Consider the following 24,145-nt stretch of genomic DNA (forward strand, 5'->3'; position numbering starts at 1 on the left):
AGACCCAAGCTGCCTTCTTTTTTACCACTCCGGGCTTAGTCAAGACAAACAGATAGAAAAAGAGAGATTGGGAAGCAGGGATACCAAAACCATTGCACAACAATTGAAAAATCTTTATGAAACCCCAGGAATTAGGGTGAAGTTGAGAGGGGGCAACATTACAAGACCATAACAGGTCAGTTTCAAATTGAGTAAAAGGAAGGGTAATACCCAGCGGGCCAAAGAAAAAGTCATAAACATAGAAGAAAGGGCGATCGTTAACAACCCGAGTAAAGAAGCAGACTCTCTCTTCGGAGGAGGGAGGGACAAGTTCATAGTTCTTCTCATCACCTGGATTACTACAGACCTTATGAAACTGCCTAAGCTGCGCGCAAAACTCAGAATCAACCAATGAGACACACATAAGGACCATTGAGTCCACCCAATCAGCCATGCCCTCAGGAACCCGGGAAGGCATCTCTACAATGTTATTGCGAGAAGACATGAGGCCAACTAAATCCTACAATAAGAAAAGAAGAGTGGATTACTTAAAAACATCCCGGACGAGGAGCAAAACATCTCAACAAACAGAAAGGGAAAACCCCAAGACTCAAGATAAGAAAGTCTGGGGGCATCCCTTGGAGGCAGTAAACAGGCAAGGTTTTCAAGTTATTTCTACAGCCTACATCCCGGCACTCATAAAAAAAGAAAATAAAATCCCAAAAGAAACAAAAGAAGCAAAAAATGCAAAAACACCACCCTTCTACAGTTTATCAGAAGAAGTATCGCTCCTACAGTGAAAAACACTACTGCTACAGTTTATCATAAAACCAAAAGGACCAAGAAGAAAAACAGCAAAGGCGCAAACTTTTTTGAAATCAAGTAAAAAATCATCAGTAAAAGCACAGGCAGAAATGGCGGCAACATGTAAAAGAAAAAGATTCAAGCAAACAAAGAAGAGATTCGCACCAAAAAAGGGAAAAAATCCGGAGCATGCAACAAGTCAAGCATAATAAAAACAGAAAGATCCAAACTTTCTCCAAAAGGAAGATCAAAAGGAAAACTCCATCGCAAAGTCAAAAATAAACGAGGAAACACAAAATGGGACTAACCTGGAGACGAAAGAAGCTTCGAAGAAAAGAATGGAAGCGCAGAAACAAAGGCTGCCCAGAAAATCGCCAAGTGACGCCGCAACACAAGAAAGCAGACGCGCAAATGAAAGACAGAGAGCAGATGAGAGAAACAGAAAATGAGAGAGTAAAGGGAGAAGTTACGAAGAAGAAATGAAGAAGAAAAACCGTTTTTGATCGAGAAAATTCAAAATAAAGCCAAGAGAGAATGGGGACAATTAATACCAATTAAATGCGGATGTTAAAACCGCTTGCGTTCCCAAAAAAAGCGCTAATACAAAAGCGCGCGCTTTTAGAGAAAAATGTTCTACATTAAAAAAAGACTCTACAAAGAAAGGAATCGACAAAATGCTTGAGTTCGACTTCACTGAAGAAAGACCGAAGTCAAGGACTCGACCTCCAAAGGAAGAACTGAGCTCAAGCAGGGGCACTGTTCATACCTTGGGTCGAGCCATCCGACCCGGGATGATTGGAGATAAAGCGACCGACCTCTTCAGGTCAGACTATCCGATCTCTTCTTAAAGAGCTCGGCCAAATCGACAGAAGAGCCCAGTAAAGGGCCCAAATAGAGGAGCATGACCCAAATCCTAAGGCGGCCTAAGCCTATAGAGATAAAGGCGGTTCCGTTGAAAGATACGCTGACCTCAACTCAAAGATAAAAGATAAGATAAGATAACTAACATATCTTATTCAAAAGGTCACATCTCACCATTATAAATACACTGGAGCACCCAGGTATAACTTATACTCTGATTCTACTCAATACCTGCTTAATCCCCTTGCTAACTTAAGCATCGGAGTCCCTTGCAGGTACCCCCCATCCTTCGGTGACAAAGGATCAGCAGCATATTCAGTCCTACAAGTCGGACGCACCAGCTCCGGCCGCTATTAACCAGCCGGACACATCAGTTCCGATCAGTACAGAAGATCTCGTCCAAGATCGACCTACAATTTCAGGTAACCCTCGGAACAGTATGCATATGTGAAGTCCATGTGTTAGGGATAATAATACTACTCAAATTTATTGTTATTTATTTTGGTGAGGGATAGGGTTAGTAATGGATAAGTTATTAGGATAGGGTTTGAGTTCTATTTTAATTTGATTTGTAAGTTAAATTTAAAAAAAAAAACTCTATCTTGTATCTTAAGGTTCTAAATTCTATCTTATCTTATTTGTAGAAAATTAAAATTTTTTAAATAAATATAAAATTTAATTATTTTAAATTTTATATATATTAATAAAAAACTGAATGATATTAGAACATTAGTAGAATTTCTGAATTTACTTGGTGTAATATGTAATATCTCAATCTGACTTTTTTTTAAATTTATTTTTATTTTAGATTAACTTTATAAAAAAAATAAATGTCCTAAGTTAATAAATTAAATGGCTGTGATTTCAATACTTACTTAAATTTAAATTTTAATTTTAATTTATATTATGTATGTGATAATGATTATATAAATTTTAAAATTTAATTTTATTTATTAGATTTTAATAATTATAGAGATACGCAAAAAACAAATTAAGATTCAACCTTTTAATATTTGCAGATAAAAACGAAACAAATTTTATACTCATTGTTGGACAGGGCGAGTCCTACCCGCCCCGTTGCCTCTACCTAAATAGAAGAGGAAACGATAATAGTAGTCTGTTTGATTTTTTTTTTTAATTTCATTACCGTGGTTCATTTTTAAGGCAACTGAACTACTGAAGAACAAACTTAAAGGAATTTGAGGAAATGGATATAAGACGGGTAATAGGACAGTGCACGAGATAAAAAAGTAGAGAAACACATTCTATATCCCAAAACCAAAATCACAAACGTTGGCATGTGAACATGAATGAAATTAGGCTCTGGGCCCAGGCTGTACTTACTACCCTAATCCACCACAATGCTTTGCTTTGTTATCACTTGCCCGTTACAACTTTCTTTCAATTCATGTGGACTTCCTTTAATCAGAATAATAATAAATGAACATTGAAAGAAAAGTAATTGGACACCCATCATATTAATTTACCAAACCTCCATATTCAATTACGTTTTCCGACCGTTACACCATGTGTGCTCGCTCCATCACGTTACTAAATACTAATCCATGCATGATCCCGCACTCACCATGTGTTTTTCAATATATTTATTATTATCATATAATATAAAATCATATTCTTAAACTACGATGTGATTTATTTAATATACTAGATGTGACATGATGATTAAAAAGTTAATTATGTTATAATCATATACTCACACCATATTCATATTTTATGTTATTACCAGTTTACCACTGTCTCTGCACAAGGGAAAAAAAATCTAGAAATTGGGGACCATGAGATTGGTACACGTGTGTGAATATGATTGAGTGAAGATGTGAGAATAGAGACAAAAGAATTCAAAATCGAGAAAGAAGAAGAGAACAACATTTTAAGATACCGGTCTCCCTCTCTTTGTCTCTGCTTGCAGCAGAAGACCACCACTGTGACTCGGTGAGTTGACTCGGAAGCATTCAAGAACCAGGTTGGTCTTACGCCCTTTCCTTTCCGCTCTTATTGATTTACGAGATGGGCATTGTGAAGTTCGAGTCTTTTGTCCTTTCTATCCTCATCGCTCAACGTATTCCCCCATGTACATGCACCTCAGTTAGATGTAACTTTTTCTGCAATTTTTCTCGCTTTTATGTTTGTGTGTTTTTGAAGGTTCCATATAATTTAAATAAATATATAATTTTAATATATAATATATGTAAAATAAATAATAAAATGATTAATAATATTGTATCATATTTAAGATTTTATTTTAATTTATGTTGTGATGATTGTTATATAAATTTTAAATTTTAATTTTATTTATTAAATTTTAATAATTATAGAAGTAAGACGGGTACCTACAAAAACGAGTTAGAATTTAATTATATAGATTATTATAGGACGTGGCGAGATCGAATAAAGCAAAAATCCGTCATTGACCACATTGTTCACATCCCTACATGTGATGTAAGACCAATGATTATGTGAAACTCTAAAATTAAAGTACAATGAAAACAAAATTTCAATGGAAACATCTAGTTAGTTGTTTAGACTCTAGAGTTGTGTTTGAGAGAGAGATTGAGACTGGTACATAGAGATTAAATTAAGTCTCTATATTATATTTGATGTGAAATATATTAGAATGATTTATATTTTAATATTATGTTTAGTTTAAGATAAATATAGAAATTTAGTTTGAAATTTAAAAAATTAAATAAAAATATTTTTAAAAAAATATGATAAAAATTTTGTATTTCTAAAAATTTTAAATTTTTGTGTCTCTATTTTTTTTAAATATTAAAAAAACTGAATTTTATATCCCAAAATTAAAATTTTAGTTTCAATCTCGATACTCAATCCCGATTGTTAATATTAGTCTCGGTCCCAAAAAAATAAATGTCATTTTTATTTGATCTTAGCTTGAATCAATGCATGCCTTGTGAATATTAATTAAAGAAAAATATTCTCTGTATATTGAAAAGTAAAAATTATTTGTTAAATTAATTATTATGTATTTATATATTTTGAAATTAAAAAATTAATATGTGTTTTTGTATATTATATAGAAGTAACTGATTTCTTATATATTAATTGATAAATTAATAAGTACATCTCAATAAATAAAGTGAAATTATGGCCACTATAGAGGAAAGGTACGTATGCATAAACTGTATATCATCACAAGGCACATGTCCAATTATCAAATTTGTGTGTCCAATTATCAAATTTATTTTTAGTATAAAGTGCAGTTTCACAAACTATTTTATAACTATTCTAACCTTTATATATTCCAGCAACTTTTATTCCTAATCTATGTGAATAATTAAAAACCGATATATACAGAGGCAGAATCAAGGTCCTGAGGGAGAGTGAGTTAGTAATGAGTTAGTCTAAATAGTTTGTATTTATATGTTTCTTGCATAGTTTCTTTATCTTTTGCATTTATATGTTTCTATATTCTTTTTTTTAAAGTTAATTGGTTTAATTTTGTATATAGTTAATTAATGTTTTTACAAAGTATATTATAAAAATATATTATATTTGTGATCGGTTTATTTTTCAAAATTTTACTTGTTATTAGTAATTAATTATAACAAAAAAAACTAACTTGTTAACAAGATTGTAAAACAGTCAGTTTGACCCATTTAAGTATATTTTGTCTAGAGGCTACAATTTTTTAATCGGACCATTTATGACTAATTCGAGTAGTTAAATGGATTGACCCATTTACTTTTGATTCATTTTTTAAAAATATTTTGATAAAAAAAATTATTTTTGAGTAAAAAAATTTAAATAAATAATATTTTTTAAATTGACTAGTCGTATTTTTACATTGAATCAGGAGAAATATTTACAAAAGTACTAGTTAAAAATACAAAAAAAAATTAAATAGATCACTCTTTAATTTAAAGACTAGTCTATTTAACCTGTTAATTTTTTCGAATTAATTAGGCTCAGTCTATTCAACTCAAAATTTAAACATATCTAATTTTAGAGTTAAAAAAATAAGCCCATTTAAATAGGTAAACGAACTAGCCCAATAAATTTTTTTCATTTTGACGGTCTTACTTTTTTGTTCAATTTTTTTAAATACTATTTGTTACGGTGGGTAACCGGAGATTAATAGAACAGATGGTGTGGGATGGCCCAATCGTCCACGAATGGTGAGCTCCGGGTTGGTTTGCACGCTGGAGCCTTCTTCCGACTTGTATACGTGGGTGAATGGGGGGTGGTACCTGCAAAGACACTCCGATGCCTAAGTTAGCAAGAGTGTGAGCAGGTCTAGAGAGTATTGGGTTTAGAGATACCTGAGGGGTGTCAGTGTATTTATAGTGGTGAGCCTACTAGCTACTATATATTTTCCTCCTTGTCCTCTTGGGCTTCCTCAAATAAATCTCTTTCTCTCTCTCTTTCTTGCATTGCGTTATTGGCCTTAAAGGAAGGAATTGAAGGTAGCTAGATAGAAAACATAATAATAATGAGAAAGCCATGCTGTGAAACCAACAAAGACATGAACAAAGGAGCTTGGTCCAAACAAGAAGACCAAAAACTCATTGACTATATCAACAAACATGGCGATATTTGCTGGCGTACCCTCCCTCAAGCTGCAGGTATATACAACGATTTGTTATAAAATATTTTTCATTTCTAAAATTTTGATACATTGTATGTAAATGTACTAAATCATCAATATGTGAAATTTTTAAGTAAAAGATATTATGAAATAAATAAAATATAATTCATATATAGAGTCAATAAGGCATATTAATTTTATATACTTTGATGCTCTTTTATTTTTGTAATTGCAATTTTGTATATAATTTGAATTAGATTAATCAATCTAAATAAAATACTGATTTAAAAATGAGTAATGCTATTACTAGGAGAGAATTAACTTTTTCATACATCATTAGTTAATTTTTAAAATAATTTTATTTATCTTAAATTTTAAATCCTAAATTATGAATTTGTAATTTTAAATATTAAATTATAAATTCTAAAATTAACTAATGTAAACCGATTTTTCTATACTTCCTCTTTAAGAATATATAATAACATGGTACACATTAAAAAAGACAAAAAAGTATGATTATGGGTTTTGTCCATTGATGTTTCGTTATACTAATGGATTTACTAGAATGTTTTTTAATTAGAAGCTTGCAAACGTGGGTATCATAGAAACTCCCATACATGGAAAAATAAAAGAACTATTTGTAGGTTGGAATAATATAATTAGGGGTTCGTTTTGATGCATATAAAGTAGTTCTACCTATATATCTGATTTAATGTAACACATTAAACATTAAGAATTAAGAAATTGTTGTTGATTAGGTCTATTAAGGTGTGGCAAAAGCTGTAGGCTAAGATGGATAAACTATTTGCGCCCAGACCTTAAAAGAGGCAACTTTGCTGAAGATGAAGAAGATCTCATCATCAAGCTTCATGCACTTCTAGGCAACCGGTGCGAATCTATAAGTATAATATAAATTCGGTCCTATTTCTTCTTAAATTTCTGTATATATGATTGGATATGGGTAAAAACCTTTTTTGTACCGTTAATAATACAAAACAACATAAATTGTTTTTTAATTATAGGTGGTCACTAATAGCGGGAAGATTGCCGGGACGGACGGACAATGAAGTGAAGAACTATTGGAACTCTTACATAAGAAGAAAGCTAATTAGCAAAGGCATTGATCCAAATAACCACCGTTTAATAACCCAAAAAAATCTAATCCCTACTCCACCCATTTCCGATTGTTCAAAATCATCATCTTCTGGCTTATTGAAGAAAAAAAACAAGAATAATGATGAGGCAACAACCAATAAATCCAATAACATTGACAACTATGGTTATCATCAAGTAGGCTCATCAGAAGAGGATGAGTCTAATAATAATAATAATAACAATAAAGGCTTATTATTGCCGGATTTAAACCTTGATCTCACTATCAGCATTCCTTCATCATCATCAGCTGAAAACAGCGATCTCAAACCAACAATTCATCATGAATCAAATTCTTCAGGGCGGGAACGGAACTTGATGATGGCTGGTAATTCCCCTCCAACTCTTCTTCTATTTCAGTAACCATCATCAATGTATATAGAAACGGATGAGCAAGATCATCACGCAAGCAAGCTAAGGGAATGGAAGCAATTCAAAATCAGATCAGCAAATATATATGCATGTAGAGACATATCTTGATGAGGATATGATAATTCAGATCAACATGCAACGTACTTTTATTGGTTCATGGTGACATGATTATTGTGCTAGAACCTAACTAGCTTAGCTTGCAATAGAATCATCATGTCATGATGACTGTGAAAATGAGAATGATCTATATATTTCCTAAACTCATTCATAAAAAGATTCCATTCTTAGCGGCAAAATGATAGATTTTTTAATCCATTATTGATTTACAGGGTTCTTATTTTTTTTAAAAATATAATTATTCATGTATTTTTTTTATTAATTTAAATTTTTTAAAAAAAATAATATCTTAATATGATATCAAAACTTTTACGATAAAAAAATTTAAAGTTTAATTTCTGTTATTTTACTAAAGAAAACTAATAAAATAAAATAATATCATGACCGTGTTAATATTTTTTATATTTTTGTAATGCAAAAATAATAAGATTGATGTATATACATAAGTTGGTTTTGGATGTGTTAGTGAATAGATAATACACAATAATCTTAGGAGACAAATTTTTTTAATCAACGTGAACTAATTTTTTAAAATATTCTTTTATTTATTTTAAATTTTAAATTTAAATTATAAATCCTTAATCCTAATATCTAATTATAAATTTTAAATCCTCAAAAATATACTAATAAAAAAATTTGGCTAACAACAACGACTAATTTAAAATTAGTTACATATGCTTTTTAATTTCTATTAGAGAATATGCAATATGCAATATAATCCAATTTGGACAATTTTTTGGTACGAAAGAAGTGAAGTTGACTAATGAGCATCAAAGGTATACCGCCAGAAAAATATGGACAAAATTTTACAGTACTAATGCTAGACATATACATATATGGTATAGTTTATGGTGGTCACAAGTTTTGGTGCCTATAGTGGTTATGGATTTTACAAAATGATATTTTTAACCAAATAAAATGAAAAATTGAAACACGTTTTAGTTTTATTAATAAATAATGACATGTTTATGAGTGTAAATAAAAGAAAAAAATTAGACCATTTATCATATTTTTTGACAAAAAAATGATCTACTTAAATTTTAATATTAGAATAATTATCTGCACACCTAGTAAATTGAACATCCGATATATCTATTATTCATATTATTTAATATTTTCATTGTCTACTTATACTTTTCTTTTTTATAATTAATAATTTTAAATTTCACTTGACTAATATTAAAATTTAATTAATAACAGTAACTTTAGACTTCAAATTTTTTATTGCAGAATAAAATGATTATTTTAATTAAAAATAAAAGATATAAATAATTATTTATTAACGTGAGAAAAAAATTAATGCAATGTAAGTATTTTTAGATACTATCATTTTTTAAATTTTGGGTATTGGTAGCAACTCTATTTTCAATGATGAGAGAAAACGATAGATCATTTTTTTGTCAAAAAATATGATAAATGGTCTAATTTTTTTTTACACTCATAAACATGTCATTATTTATTAATAGAACTGAATCGTGCTTTAATTTTTCATTTTGTTTGGTTAAAAATATCATTTTGTAAAATTTATAGCCACCATAAGCACCAAAATTTGTGGCCACCATAGACTACATCTTATATGTATGACGAGAATAAACCATTATTTTAAATGGGAATCATTAGGGTTTATATTTATAATCAAACTATAAGATTTGTTGTTTTTTGGGTTTATGTTACATTACTGTTGTTAGAAACAAGAGACTAAACTGAAAAAGATATTCAAGTTGTCTACTCAAGTTGTCTAGAATGATACAATATGAAAAGATATTTATAGGTACTAAAAGAATCGTAATAATAAGGACGTAATCTCCTATAATAAATATTTAGATGTACTAAATAATACTAATTGATCCTAATTGATCCTAATAATATTCTAACATCCCCCCTCAAACTCAAGTGAGAACTTGAGTTTGAAACTTATTTAAAACAATGAAATAAAGAGAAAAAAAAATTGCATAAACTGATAGAACAGGTGCATATAGAACTGCTGGAAGGAAGCGCAGATGGAACTGCCGCTTGTCTGAAGGAAGCGCAGACGGAACTGCCGCGAGTCTGAAGGAAGCGCAGACGGAACTGCCGCTTGTCTGAAGGAAGCATAGATGGAACTGCCGCAATCTGAAGGAAAGTGCAAACAGAACTGCCATAAAGAAACGCAGACGGAACTGTCGGAAAGAAACGCAGACGGAACTGCAGCAGACGAAACTGCCACGAGAAATGCACACGAAACTGCCATGAGAGAACGCAGACGGAACTGCCACGAGAGAACACAGACGGAACTGCCACGACAGAACACAGACGAAACTGCAGGAAAGAGAGCAAAAACTATATGATTTCTTCATGATAAAACTGCATAAACTGATAAAACGGGTGCAGACAGAGTGCCAGAAGGAAGCGCAGATGGAACTGCTGCTTGTTTGAAAGAAGCACAGACGGAACTGCCGCTAGTCTAGAGGAAGCGCAGAGAGAACTGCCGCTTGTCTGGAGGAAGCACAGACGAAACTGCCGCTTGTCTGGAGGAAGCGCAGACGGAACTGCCACTTGTCTGGAGGAAGCGCAGACGGAACTGCCGCTATCTGAAGGAAGTGCAGATGAAATTGCTTGAAAGAAACGCAGATGGAGCTGCAACAAGGAAATGAAATGCAAATAGAACTGCCACGAGAAAACGCAGACGGAACTGCCACAAGAGAACACAAACGAAACTGCTACGAGAGAACGCAGATGGAACTGACAAGAGAGAATGCAGCGAAACTACCGAGAGCGAAAACTATATGATTTCTTCATAAGAATAGGTAAACAGCGGATGACGATGGTGTTTGATCATACGACTCGAAAAAAATACAAGACAGGAAAAAAATAGGCTAGTTAGTGATGAAGTGAAAAGTATTAAAGGAATGACAAAAGGGAAAGAAGAATGGCATAAAAAAATGCAAAAACTACGGTGATTTCACCGCAAGGAAAACAACCTATCTTCTTCAAGGAGGATACCATGGTTCTGATACCATGTTAGAAATAAGAGACTAAACTGAGAAAAGATATTCAAGTTGTCTACTCAAGTTGTCTAAAATGATACAATATGAAAAGATATTTATAGGTACTAAAAGAATCGTAATAATAAGGACATAATCACCTATAATAAATATTTAGATGTACTAAATAATACTAATTGATCCTAATTGATCCTAATAATATTCTAACAACTGTTAATAAAAATATTGATACTAAAAAAAGTGATTAAAAATATTTGATTATTTACATACGAGGAAGGTTAGAATATCAATAAAATTTATTATTTTTTGTTAACAATTAATTAATGTTTAAAAGTGTGAGTTAAAAATATGTTGTTAGATTATAAAATTAAAAAAATTAAATTGATGATTGTATAAAAAATTGTTGATACGGATTGTGAGATGAATCAAAAATTTAGTGGTTAAGAAGTGATAAAATTAAATTTTTAGAATGATAAATGATATTACCTATAAAAACACTCTAATATTTAAATCAGAATAAATTTAAAAATATGTATGAACATTAAAAATGTATAATGTACCTGAGATTTGAAGAAGCCGCTAACTTCTTTTATATAGTTTATATTGTTAATTTATTTTATTAGTTAAAATAAGAAAAATACTTAAATTTAAATATTAGTTAGGAATTTATAATTATTGGCCCTGGATTGAATTGATGGTCAATCGGATGGTAATCGCTCCAATTTGAATTCCGAGAATCAAGTCAGAAACAGTGACTAAAAATAATGATTAAAAAAATAAATTATGCTGACCTGAACCTTTTTTTATAAATTAAACAATTATTATTTTGTAAAGGTAATAGAAACTCTAGTCTATACTCTAAAGATTATGGTGGTTTGAGAAATTTTAGAAATAATTTTTTTTAATTTTTAATTTATAAAAAATAGTAGTATTAATGTTTGGTGTAATTTTTAAAATTAAATTATAACTTTTAAAAAATTATTTAAGAGTTTATAGAGAAGTTAAAAAAATGACTTCTCTTATAATATTTTTATTTTTCGTCATATTTTTATAAAATAAAACTTTTAGAATTAAAAATTTAAACACAAAATAATTTATTTATAAATCACTTTTAACAGAATCATTTATTATTTAAGTTATTTTATCAAAAAGAACTTAATTAAGTTAGTTATCCAAACTAAATCTATATTATTCTCACAGGAACCAAAACGAAATTCTTTTCTTCTTTCTATTTTGTTGACGGTAGCCATACAACTCCAAATCATGTTAATTAATTAGTAACCATTTATACGCAGTTATATTAATATAAAATTAATAATTAAAAAAATTAAATTATTTAATAATTTTAACTATTAATTTTACACAAAAATTTATAAATTTTTATTTTATTAATTATCATATTTTTCGTGGGGTCAAATTATCATGAATTAGCTTGTTTTTTTTGGGCCTGAATTGATTGATGTCAACCAAGAAAAATGGCCAAGGTCCATATTACAACCAACGTACAACTGACTGATGAGATAAGAAATACAATATGGACTCTTTGTGATCATTATCTCAACTACATGGATTGTTTAATGAAGCCCAAAAAAGCGCCATCAAGGGCAACGAAGTGAAACTCACTTAACGGGTCCAAAAAAAAAAGGGAACTGAGTCACACGGTCACACCTTTGCAGAAGAAGAGAAGGCGCTCGCGAAGCAAAAGCTGAAGCAAGTTGAGCACCATAATTGATCGAACACCATCCCAACACACAAATACAGTATATTTTTGTATTTTCCCTCCATCTCCTTTCCAATGATCCTTGTATTATCCCTGAACCTCAACCATCTCAACCCATCTTTAGAAGATTTATTAGACTAATTAAACCTCCACAATATCTTTATGATTATCAGTGTCACAATGTTGCTAACATAATCAATTCCAAACATTTGACCAAACTATACATGAATTTTATAACCAATATAAACACCATACCTAAATCTGCTATCTACCACTAAGTTGTTAAATATCTAGAGTGACGACAAGTCATGACTGAAAAGTTTCAAGCGATAGAAGAAACTAACACATAGATCTTGGCGCCTCTCTCGCAAGAAAAACACACCATAGATTGCAGATGGATATACAAGATAAAGTGTAAGACTGATGGATTAGTAGAGGGATACAAGGTGAGATTAGTCGCAAAAGAATTTACGTAACAAATTGGGATAGATTACAAAGATATTTTTTTTCCAGTAGCCAAATTAACTACTGTTCGAGTTCTTCTATCACTAGCAGCCATCAATAATTGGTTTTTGTTACAAATGGACGTGAATAATGCGTTCCTTAACAGTGACCTCTTTGAGGAAGTCTATATGAATTTTCTTCTTGGATACAAGACCAAGAAATCGAATCTTGTATGCAAATTGAATAAATCCATCTATAGCCTGAAACAAGCATCCAAACAATGATTCTTTAAATTCTCCTTAGCATTATGGAGCCACAATTTCAAACAATTCAAGAGAGACTACTCCTTTTTCACCTTTGGCACAGGTGATAGCATAGTCTATTTACTTGTATATGTGGACGACATCATCTTGGTAAGCTCATCCAAGAAAATAATGTGCAAGGTGCAACATTTATTAGAATTTATGTTCAAATTCAAGATTTTAGGTGATTTAAAATACTTTCTAGGACTGGAACTTGCAAGATCACTTGAAGGCATTGTCCTTAGTAAAAAAAATACACATTGAGCATATTGGAAGACACCAGCTTCATTGATGCTAAGCCGAGTTTCTTATCTATAGAGACAAATCTGAGAATGAGTGTCTCTGATGGGAACCTATTGCATGATCCTTTCACTTATAGGCGTAATTGGGAGGCTAATGTACCTTACAATATCACGTCCTGACATCACATACGCTATCTCCACATTGAGTTAATTTCTATCCAAACTAACCACCACTCACCTTATTACTCTCCACCACTTACTGAGGTATTTAAAAGAGACTATGGGACAAGGCCTTCTCTTCTATGCCAAGTCATATGCTGATATTGATTGGGTAGGTTGTCCGGACACTAGAAGAAAGGTCACTGATTACTGCGTTTTCATTCGTGATTTTCTTATCTCTTGGAGATTAAAAAAGTAGCACACTGTCTCAAGGTCTTTCCCTGAATCTGAATATCGGGCCATGGTAGCAGTGGCAGCTAAATTAACCTGGTTGAGAGGCCTTCTCTCTAGCTTTTAGGTTGACATTTCATCTTCTAAATTTTTTGTGATTCACAGTCAACCATTTACATTGCCACGAACCTCATATTTCATGAGAGAACAAAGCATATTGAAACCAATTGTCACTTTGTTCGAGAACAATTAGTGACAAAATTCTTGAATCTCATTCACGTTCGGACATAACACCAACTAGTTTATGTGTTTACAAAGCCTGTAACTCTATTTCAGTTCAATAATTTCAATTTTAAGTTTGGCATGATAAACATTTATCTGCCAGCTTAAGAAAAGATAATACACATCATGTGATTTATGTAAAACCCGAAAAATTAGTAAATGATTAGCCAATAAATTAATTATTAATTTAAAAAATTAGAAAATAAAATTTTATAGTTTAATGAGATAGAAAAAATTAAAATAAGAATTTTAACACTAATTTTAAAATTTTTAGCCCAAAATTTGGCTAACGGACCAAACCGGTTAGACCAGTCCCATATTGGGCCCAAGGCCCAACATATATAAGGTTAACCTTGAGGCATTCAGCCTCATTTTTCACATCAAACCTGAAGGGGGCAACGTTGGAAGAGAGATTGAGGTGATAACCTAATTCCCAAATCACTCCAAACTTCAAATTCTTGTAACTTTCAATCTGGAGGTCCGATTGATGAGTCGTCAGTGGCCACGCGTTTGTCTCAAAATTCTTGATAAAATCCATCCAACAATTTGGTAAGGAACTTGAGTTTTTGTTCCCAGTTCTTCCCCTTTTAGTTTCGTAATTTTGAGGTTTTGATTTTTGAAAAATTATGAGATTTTGGTATTTAGGACTAAATTAGCTTTATAGGCTTGTTGGATATTGCCCCAAATCTCCGTCGGTAGGATGAGGAACCTTGTGAACCATTAATGATTTTGAACCCTAGTTTGATTTTTGTGGTATTTATCTGGAATTAGAATGAGATATATGTTTTGGATACAAATTTGATGATATCGGTGACTAGAAAGCAAACCGTGGATGTTGAATTTTTGTTCGGTGAGGATTTAGGACTTTGGACACTGGAGGAACGGAGATAATTGAGGTGCTTTGACATTATGGAGGAATCAGCCAAGGTATGATTTTGGTTTCTCGTAGTTAATGTTTAATGTCACGTGAAAATTTAGGCTAGGAGACCTTAAGATAGGAATGAATTTGTATGTGTTGAATTATTACTTTAATGAGTATAAAGTAATGATGATTGTTGATGTGTTAAAGATTGATGGTGGGTTTGTGAAATTAAATTGAATTGATTGGTTGAGAGATGCGTCATTTGATTTGATAAATGGTTTACTAATGGAGTTGGTTATTTTTAAAAAAAAAAAGAGATTCAATATTAGAATTGGTTTTATTTTGAAATAATTTGATACTAGGGATGATTTAAATGACCGAGAGGTGTTTAATTTTGTAGTTGGGACTCTTGAAGGGTGGCAAAAATCCAAGTTTTAGAGGAGATACTGTCGAAAATTCTATGAAAATAGGAGGCTTCATTTGGAGTGGTTATTTAGAAATATTTAGATTTTTAAGGATTTTATAATTTGATTTTGAGTTATTACGAAAAAGATTACTTTTTGAGATTGTTTTATTTAGAAAAGAATGAATGGTATTTTGAGTTTGAATTATTGATGAACAGAATGAGAGGAATGATAATGGTTTGTAAATGAATGTGATATGTGACCCCTGGGTAGTAGGCAGTGGCATTGTTTACTTGTTCCAGATATGAGATAAGGAAGGAGAATTATGAACAATTGAGTTAATCATAGAATTTCGAATGAATATGATATATGAGAATGATTGATGATGAAATGTTGATGAATTATAATTAATGATTTACTTGAGATTGAATGAAGTCTTAAATGAGATGCCTGGGCAATAGCAAGGATTGTGTTTCGTCCCGCTTGCTCCAGGTCAGTGTTTGTGACGTCTGGATAGTAGCAGCACTAGTGGATTATTCTACTTGCTCTAGGTTGAGCTTTTAAACACCTGCCTGGGTAGTAGCCATAGTAGTGGCTATTTCACTAGCTCTGGGTTAAGCAGGTAGTAGCAAAGGGGTTATAGCTCAAACCCACTTGCTCCGTAATGGGTGTTTCTGTCCATGGTTAGCTACGAGAACGTGTCAGATTGGCTATACAACTGACAGATGATATCATCAGCCATAGGACAAGCATACATCATATGTATCTATGTGTGTTTTGTTTGATTGTGCATTAATTGGGCTTGCCTATGTGATTATTGTGCTTACTTGCTATATTTGCTACCTGCTGTATCTGTATCCTACCTGTGTTTGCGATTGTTTACTTGTTTGTGTGTGCGGTTTCACCGATGTTGGAGGATTTGAGGAAAGGAGGAGGATTGAGGGTTTAGGTTTAAGTTTGGTTAAGTTTAGGAAGCCTTAGAGAACCACCATGATTTAAGGTTTCTGTTTTAATTCTTTAAGTTTTATAATTTGAGTGTCGGAGTTCTAAGATTGCCTCTAACTTTTCTGGGACTTTATTTATTATATATGTCGGAACCTCAACCATACTGAGAACCCCGATTCTCATCCCATATAATATTGTTATTTTTTAGATGCAGGTTGAGAAGTACCACTCTGTATTCTAGAGTCTCTGATAAAGCAAAGAACTCTTGGGTCTTAAGGGCTTATTTTGCTTATGTTTGTATATGTATATAGATTCTCCACCTTGTATTTTATGTTTGTCCCTCTTAGAGGTTGACTCGGAGAAATAGATTGTCGTTTTTCTACTTTGGGTCATTTTGGGATTCTCATGTATATATGTTTATATGCTCTGTCTGATTTTAACTTCACGATTCAGGTCGGGAGCCTTGTTATATATATAAAATTTTTCTTTTAGAGGTCGTAATAACTCACCACCTCTGTTTTATAACTTAAGCATAAGACTCTGTGTGGTAGGGTGTTACATTATGGTATTAGAGCAGCTCGTTCCTGTAGAGCCTGAGGGACGGATTGACTACGTTTCTGAGCATACTCTGGCTGTGTGTATATGCTATTTAGGATGTCTGCTTGATATATATAGCATAGATGTTCATGAGTATACTTTTGGAGAATTGAAGCACTAGACTTGAGATAATAAGTCTGATCACCTTAATATCAATTGTTCGGTGTGGACAAGACCCAAGTGGTATCTCGTGAACGCTAGTGAGGTAATACGGTTGATTCTATGGCTGCTGTTAAGTAAGCTTCTGCTGAATGGAAGGAGCGAACAAACTAGGAACGGTGATGTAGACTGTAATCGACCTGGCGGTAGAGACAACTAACAAAATTAGAACTCGTGCAGCTGAAGCAATGGTTGATGACGTCTAGTTAGTATGAGAAAGAGATTCAAGCCGGTTTCCAATTGAATGAATTAATGATTAAGATCGTAGTGATAAATGATCAGAGTGGTGCTGCGGAAGCGCGATAATTTTTTGTGACTCTAGAGTTGTAGTGATGGGAGGAAGAAGTCTTGGGATATGATAATGATTCGAGGATTAACATAGGATCAAGGAATGCTAGAATGTAAATGTGTGGTTTAGGTTATAACAGATTGACTCAGACTAAGAGATTACGAAATTGTTTAGTATTTGAGACAGCTAAGAAGTTGAGATTAAATTCATTTAGAGAGAACCCTTGAAGGGTAAGGAAGTTTGTATTCGTTGAGAAAGAATTAGACAAAGCTAAGAGTGAAACAAATAGTATGACTTATGCTTGGATTTGATTAAGTTTATGATCTTGTACATAAAGATGGAGAATATGAACTAGTTTTGAATTGATATCGGTGAATAATAGAATCAATAATACGAGGTCAGTTGAATCTGAGGGAGTGTATGTGAAGATTTGAGAGCGAATTTTCGAGGACGAAAATTTCTATTAGGGGGTAGGATGTAAAACCCGAAAAATTAGTAAATGATTATCCAATAAATTAATTATTAATCTAAGAAATTAGAAAATAAAATTTTATAGTTTAATGAGATAGAGAAAATTAAAATAAGAATTTTAACACTAATTTTAAAATTTTTGGCTCAAAATTGGGCCAACGGGCCGAATCGATTGGACTAGGTCCATATTGGGCTCAAGCCCCAATATATATAAGACTAACCTTGAGGCATTCAGGCTTATTTTCATGTCAAACATGAAGGGGCAACGTTGGAAGAGAGATTGAGGTGATAACCTAATTCCCAAATCACTCCAAAATTTAAATTCTTGTAACTTTCAATCCGAAGCTCCGATTGACGAGCCGTCAACGATCACGCATTCGTCTCAGAATTCTCTACAAAACTCATCCAAAAAATTTGTAAGAAACTTAAGTTTTCATGCCCAATTCTTTCCCTTTTAGTTTCATGATTTCGAGGTTTTGATTTTTGAAAATTATGTGATTTTGGTGTTTATGATCAAATTAACTTTATGGGCTTGTTGTCCAAATCTCTGTCGCTAAGGTGAGGAACCTTTAAATCTTGCAGAACATTAATAATTTTGAACCCTAGTTTGATTTTTGTAGTATTTATCTGGAATTAGAGTGAGATATATGTTTTGGAGACAAATTCGATGATATCGGTGATTAGAAAGCAAACCGTGGAGGTTGAATTTTTGTTCGGTGAGGATTTGGGGCTTTGGACACTGGAGGAACGAAGATAATTGAGGTGCTTTGACATTAGGGAGGAATCGACCAAGGTATGATTTTGGTTTCTCGTAGTTAATGTTTAATATCACGTGAAAACTTAGGCTAGAAGACCTTAAGATAGGAATGAATTTGTATGTGTTGAATTATGACTTTAATGAATATAAAATAATGATGATTGTTGATATGTTAAATATTGCTGGTGGGTTTGTGAAATTGAATTGATTGGTTGAGAGATGCGTCATTTGGTTTTATAAACAGTTTACTAATGGAGTTGGTTGTTTTTTTTTTAAAAAATTTAATATTGGAATTTGTTTGATTTTGAAATAGTTTGATATTAGGGATGATTTAAATGACTGAGATGTGTTTAGTTTGGTGGTTGGGACCCTTAAAGGATGGCAAAAGTCAAAGTTTTAGAAGAGATACTGTCAAAAATTCTATGAAAATAGGAGGCTTCATTTGGAGTGATCATTTAAAAATATTTGGATTTTTAAGGATTTTATAATTTGATTTTGATCAAGTTATTAAGAAAAGGATTACGTTTTGAGTTTGTTTTATTTAGAAAATAATGAATGGTGTTTTGAGTTTGAATTATTGATGAACAGAATGGGAGAAATGATGATGGTTTGTAAATGAATGTGATATGTGACCCCTAGGTAGTAGGCAGTGGCGTTGTTCACTTGCTCCGGGTATGAGATGAGAAAGGAGAATTATGAAAACTGAGTTAATTATAGAATTTCGAGTGAATATGATATATGAGAATGATTGATGATGAAATATTGATGAATTAAAATTAATGATTTACTTGAGATTGAATGAATTCTTGAATGAGATGCCTGGCAATAGCAAGGATTGTGGTTTGTCCCGTTAGCTCCAGGTCAATGTTTGTGACACATGGGTAGTAGCAGCAGCAGTGAATTATTACACTTGCTCCAAGTTGAGCTTTTAAACACCCACCTGGGTAGTAGCCGTAGTAGTGGTTATTCCACTAGTTCTAGAGTCTGTGATGAAGCGAAGAACTCTTGGAACTCAGGGACGTATTTTGTTTATGGTTATATACGTATATAGAATCTCCACCTTGTATTTTATGTTTGTCCCTCTTAGAGGTTGACTCTGAGAAATAGGTTGTTGTTTTTCCTGCTTTGGGTCATTTTGAGATTCTCATGTATTTGTGTATATATGTTTATATGCTCTGTCCAATTTTAACTTCGCGAGCCGGGTCGGGAGCCTTGTTATCTATATCTTAAACTCTCTTATCCTACTGGTGCGGAATTTATAACCCACAAACTAATCGGCAAGTGCACCGGGTCGTACCAAGTAGTACCTCAAGTGAATGAGGGTCGATCTCACTAGGATTGATGGACTAAGCAACAATGGTTAAGTGATTTACTTAGTTAGACAAACTGAAAAGATTGTTGAGAGTTCAATTACATCAAACAGTAAATTCAGAAGATTAGAAAGCAAGCAGTAAATTGAGGTGAAATATATATGGAGAAAACAGTTAAGATTTCAGAGATATTTATTTTCCGAATTAACTTTTTCTACCAACTATTTTAATCATGCAAGATTCAATTCATGACAAAATATATGTGACTAAACCCTAATTCCTTAGACATTTTTAGTCTTCTCTAACTTTCATCAACCGCCAATTTCTTGGTCACTTGATTTCAATTAGAGGGTTAAGTTCAATTCTAGTTTATATGCTACAGAAATCCTAATTACCCAAATATAAGAAGATTATATGTCACATATCCCGTTAAGTCCAGATAATTAGAAATTTTGGAGAAATTATTTTCAAGTTGTTGTTCAAGCAAAGAGCTTTTCCAAGTTTTATAAGAACTCAATTAGAACAAGGGTCATACTTCCGTTCCACCCAGATTCATAAGATAAAGATCGAAAACAATTCTTGAAATTGAAATCAATACATGAATTAAAATAAAACAGTAATAGCATTAATCCATAGAATAAACAGAGCTTCTAAGCTTAACAGTGGACGTTTAGTTGCTCATGGTTCAGAGAGAAAATTAGGGTTCTGAAAAACTATAAATTACAGAATGAGGTAGAAGAGAAGAGTAGAGCCCGAAGGGCTGATTCTTTTTTCTTTTATATCTAATCCTAATTAACGTAAAATATATTTTCTAAAACTAAATAATATATTTTTCTATTTATAATTAAAATTAACTTTCAATCAAAATTAAATAATATCTTTGTTGCTTGCTTCAATTGGCGCTGGGACCACTTGGTTTTCTTAGGCTGGTGCCTGTGAAGTTAGACTTCGCGATGGCCGAATGAATTCGACATTGCTTCCCTTTATATGGTGCCTAACTTAGTGCAAAAATCTATCCTGGCGCCTAACTTCTCCTTTGTTTCCCTCCTGGCTCCTAACTTGAAGAATGTGGCGCCTAACTTAGTCTCAGAGTCCTTTCTGGCGCCTAACTTGAAAAATTACAAGTTAGGCATTGCCTTAGCAGCAAGCTTTTGAAAAATTTGTGGTTCTAGCGCCTAACTTGAGAAATTCCAAGTTAGGTGTCACCTTGACCGTATCAAATGGGAGGGAAGTGTACACTATTATATATCGTTGAAAAACTCTTGAAGTTAACTTTCCAATATCACTGGAATCACATCAATTGAACCTCTGAAACTCAAGCTATATCCGTTAGAATGCAGGGAGGTCAGGGTTGCATCATCATCCACTTTCTTCCTCTTCTTCTATAAAACACCGTCAAATCCATCCGAACGCTACCTGAAATAAACAAAATTGCACACAACTCAAAATAGTATTCATAGTAGCTAAAAAGTATTTAAATCTTGATTAAACTTAACAATTCAAATGCAAATTCATTAGGAAAAAATAAGAAAGATGCTCATGCATCACCTAGTTCGTTACGTTAATGTTTACATAAGTGACGCATTGTTCTGCATACGCTTTGTTTTAAACCTTCTACAAAAAGGCTCTTAGATATAATTTTNAAATACTAGTAATGAATTCATAATTCCTCCTCACTTTTAATCTCAATAAAATGACTAAAAAAATTAAATTAATAATTAAATAATATCAAAAAATAATAAACATTTTCTCTATTTTAACTCTGACTTTCATATTTTACCTATGATCCTGACGCCTGAACTTGTGTAACACCCGGACAAATCACAACCGCTTCTTATAATTTATATGTGCGGCGTTTATAAATGCAAGTTCGATGAATATGGAGTTGGAGATGGAGATGAAGAAGAAAACATGCATTGCTATGGTTCCATGCCCAGGACATGGCCATCTCATACCACTTCTTGAGTTTGCAAAGCGTTTTCTTCTTCATCACAGAGATGATTTCCATGTCACCTTCCTTATTCCCACTCTTGGTCCTCCTTCTCCTTCCACCATCGCCATCATCAACAATCTCCCTTCAAACATTGACTTCACTTTTCTCCCTCCGGTCAACGTTCAAGACCTTCATATTCAGACCGACCACCCCGTTCCCCAGATGGTCCTCACCGTTCGCCACACTCTCCCCTCTCTCAAAGACGCATTAGCTTCATTGACTTCTCGAACTAACCTTGTTGCTTTAGTTCTTGACGTGTTCTCCCTCGAAGCACTTCATCTTGCTAAAGAGTTGAACATCTCTTCCTACCTTGCATTTGCCTCTGGCGCTGCAACACTGTCCTTTACTCTTTCCTTTCCAAAGTTTGATGAAAGCTTCTCCTCCGAATTCGAATTCCAACCCGAGTTTCTTGACTTAGAACGAACGATGGATGTTCCTGGTTGTGATTATGCATCTTTCAAGGTGAAGGATCTTCCAGATCCGGTTCTGTTTCGTCGATCAGGTGAAATCTACACACTATTTCTCAGTGTATGCCAGAAAGCCTCCTTGGTTGATGGAATCATAGTGAATACCTTCAATGATTTGGAACCAGAGGCCATGAGAGCTTTACACAACGGTTCTTCTTCTCGTTCTGTTTATGCGGTTGGACCCATCGTTGCTCAACCTAATCAAAACCAAGATGAGAAGATTGATGAATGTATTGCATGGTTGAACCATCAGCCATCAAAATCTGTGTTGTATATATGTTTCGGGAGTGGTGGAACACTCTCTCAGGAGCAAGTAAATGAAATAGCATTTGGATTGGAATTGAGTGGACACAAATTCTTGTGGGTGGTGAGAGTTCCAAACAAGATTCCAAATTCCGGTTATGTTATTGGACAAAAGGAGGATCCAATTCAATACTTGCCACCGGGTTTTGTGGAGAGAACGAAAGAACAAGGCCTAGTGGTTCCATCATGGGCACCACAAATTGAGATCCTTGCTCATGGCTCCACTGGTGGGTTCTTGAGTCATTGTGGTTGGAACTCAACGCTTGAGAGCATTGTTCATGGTGTTCCCATGATTGCATGGCCATTGTTTGCTGAGCAGAGAATGAATGCGATTCTGCTCACGGATGTGCTCAGAGTTGCAGTGAGGCCACAGGGTGAAGAGGATGGGGTTGAGAACAGAGAAGAAATTGCCAAAGTTGTGAAGAGAATCATGGACCACGGTAATGAAGAAGGGTTGGAAATGAGAAAGAGGACTCAAGAGTTGAGTTATGCTGCTGCTGCTGCACTCACTGAAAATGGCTCTTCTACCAAGGCACTCTCTAGTCTTGCACATGAATTGCTGAACAAGAACCTTTAACTGTTCAAGTGCCAAAGTTTCATGCATGTTGACAAAAAATAGTTGCTTCATCAGATGTGGTAACAAATAAAGCTTATTGATATAATGTTTGTTCTTTGTTTATTATCAATGTTGAGTCAAATAGCTAAGTTATTAGGAATGAGTTTTTTTTGTTCTTTAAATAAAAATAATATTACAATTATGCGTGTGTACTTGATTTGAAATTGATAGTTGAGAGTCGTTAGATAATAATTTAATCAAACTTATCAAATTATCTATCGACTTTTTACTATTAACTTCACATGAAATTAACTCGAACTTTTGTTAATTATTATAGATAAAAAAAACTTTGAAAATTGGTGAAATTTAATTATACAATGAGTAATATTTGAGAGATAATAACCCAAATTAACCCTATCTTATTAGAATAATTGGTGGGGATCATCATAACCTTGTTAAGATAATTTATAGTGATCAAATCTGAGATCTATCATTTACCTTCTTATTTATATCACTATATGAGAACAAAAGTGAAATCCTTCTAATATACAATATTTATAATTATATACTTTTTATTATATCTAATAATATTATTCAATTATTTCAATAATAATTAAAACATATAAAATATAATAATTTTAGAATATTTTAGACTTTTCAAACACTATTGAATGTGAACTCTCAATACTTATAGAATATCACAATAAAGCTTTCGGGGATCAAAGTCAATGTTGTTATCCTTCCCTAATCAATCAAATTATTTCATCAGAGTCACAATTACTAATCAAAGTAATATATATATTATGTTGTGTAATT

At 32.7% G+C, this 24,145-nt stretch overlaps 2 protein-coding genes across 2 annotated transcripts; both read left to right on the forward strand.

Annotated features, from left to right (window-relative positions):
* The first annotated feature begins 6,052 nt into the window (after positions 1-6,052).
* On the forward strand, positions 6,053-8,016 carry LOC107473296 (transcription factor MYB8-like). Its single transcript, XM_016092849.3, has 3 exons — positions 6,053-6,248; positions 6,970-7,099; positions 7,234-8,016. The coding sequence occupies exons 1-3, from the start codon at positions 6,116-6,118 to the stop codon at positions 7,724-7,726; spliced, it is 756 nt and encodes a 251-aa protein (XP_015948335.1). The 5' UTR covers positions 6,053-6,115; the 3' UTR covers positions 7,727-8,016.
* Positions 8,017-21,786: 13,770 nt separating this feature from the next.
* LOC107473171 (hydroquinone glucosyltransferase) lies at positions 21,787-23,511 on the forward strand. Its single transcript, XM_016092720.3, has one exon. It carries the CDS (start codon positions 21,884-21,886, stop codon positions 23,348-23,350), a length of 1,467 nt encoding a protein of 488 aa, XP_015948206.1. The 5' UTR covers positions 21,787-21,883; the 3' UTR covers positions 23,351-23,511.
* The last annotated feature ends 634 nt before the right edge of the window (positions 23,512-24,145 follow it).

The sequence above is a fragment of the Arachis duranensis genome, chromosome 2, assembly GCF_000817695.3.
Source record: "Arachis duranensis cultivar V14167 chromosome 2, aradu.V14167.gnm2.J7QH, whole genome shotgun sequence".
Classification (NCBI taxonomy): domain Eukaryota; kingdom Viridiplantae; phylum Streptophyta; class Magnoliopsida; order Fabales; family Fabaceae; genus Arachis; species Arachis duranensis.

Coding starts and splice junctions, on each gene's coding strand:
- LOC107473296 (XM_016092849.3), top strand. CDS start 6,116: ATGAGAAAGCCATGCTGTGAAACCAACAAAGACATGAACAAAGGAGCT. Junction 6,249..6,969: donor TACCCTCCCTCAAGCTGCAG/GTATATACAACG, acceptor GTTGTTGATTAG/GTCTATTAAGGTGTGGCAAA. Junction 7,100..7,233: donor CATGCACTTCTAGGCAACCG/GTGCGAATCTAT, acceptor TTTTAATTATAG/GTGGTCACTAATAGCGGGAA.
- LOC107473171 (XM_016092720.3), top strand. CDS start 21,884: ATGAATATGGAGTTGGAGATGGAGATGAAGAAGAAAACATGCATTGCT.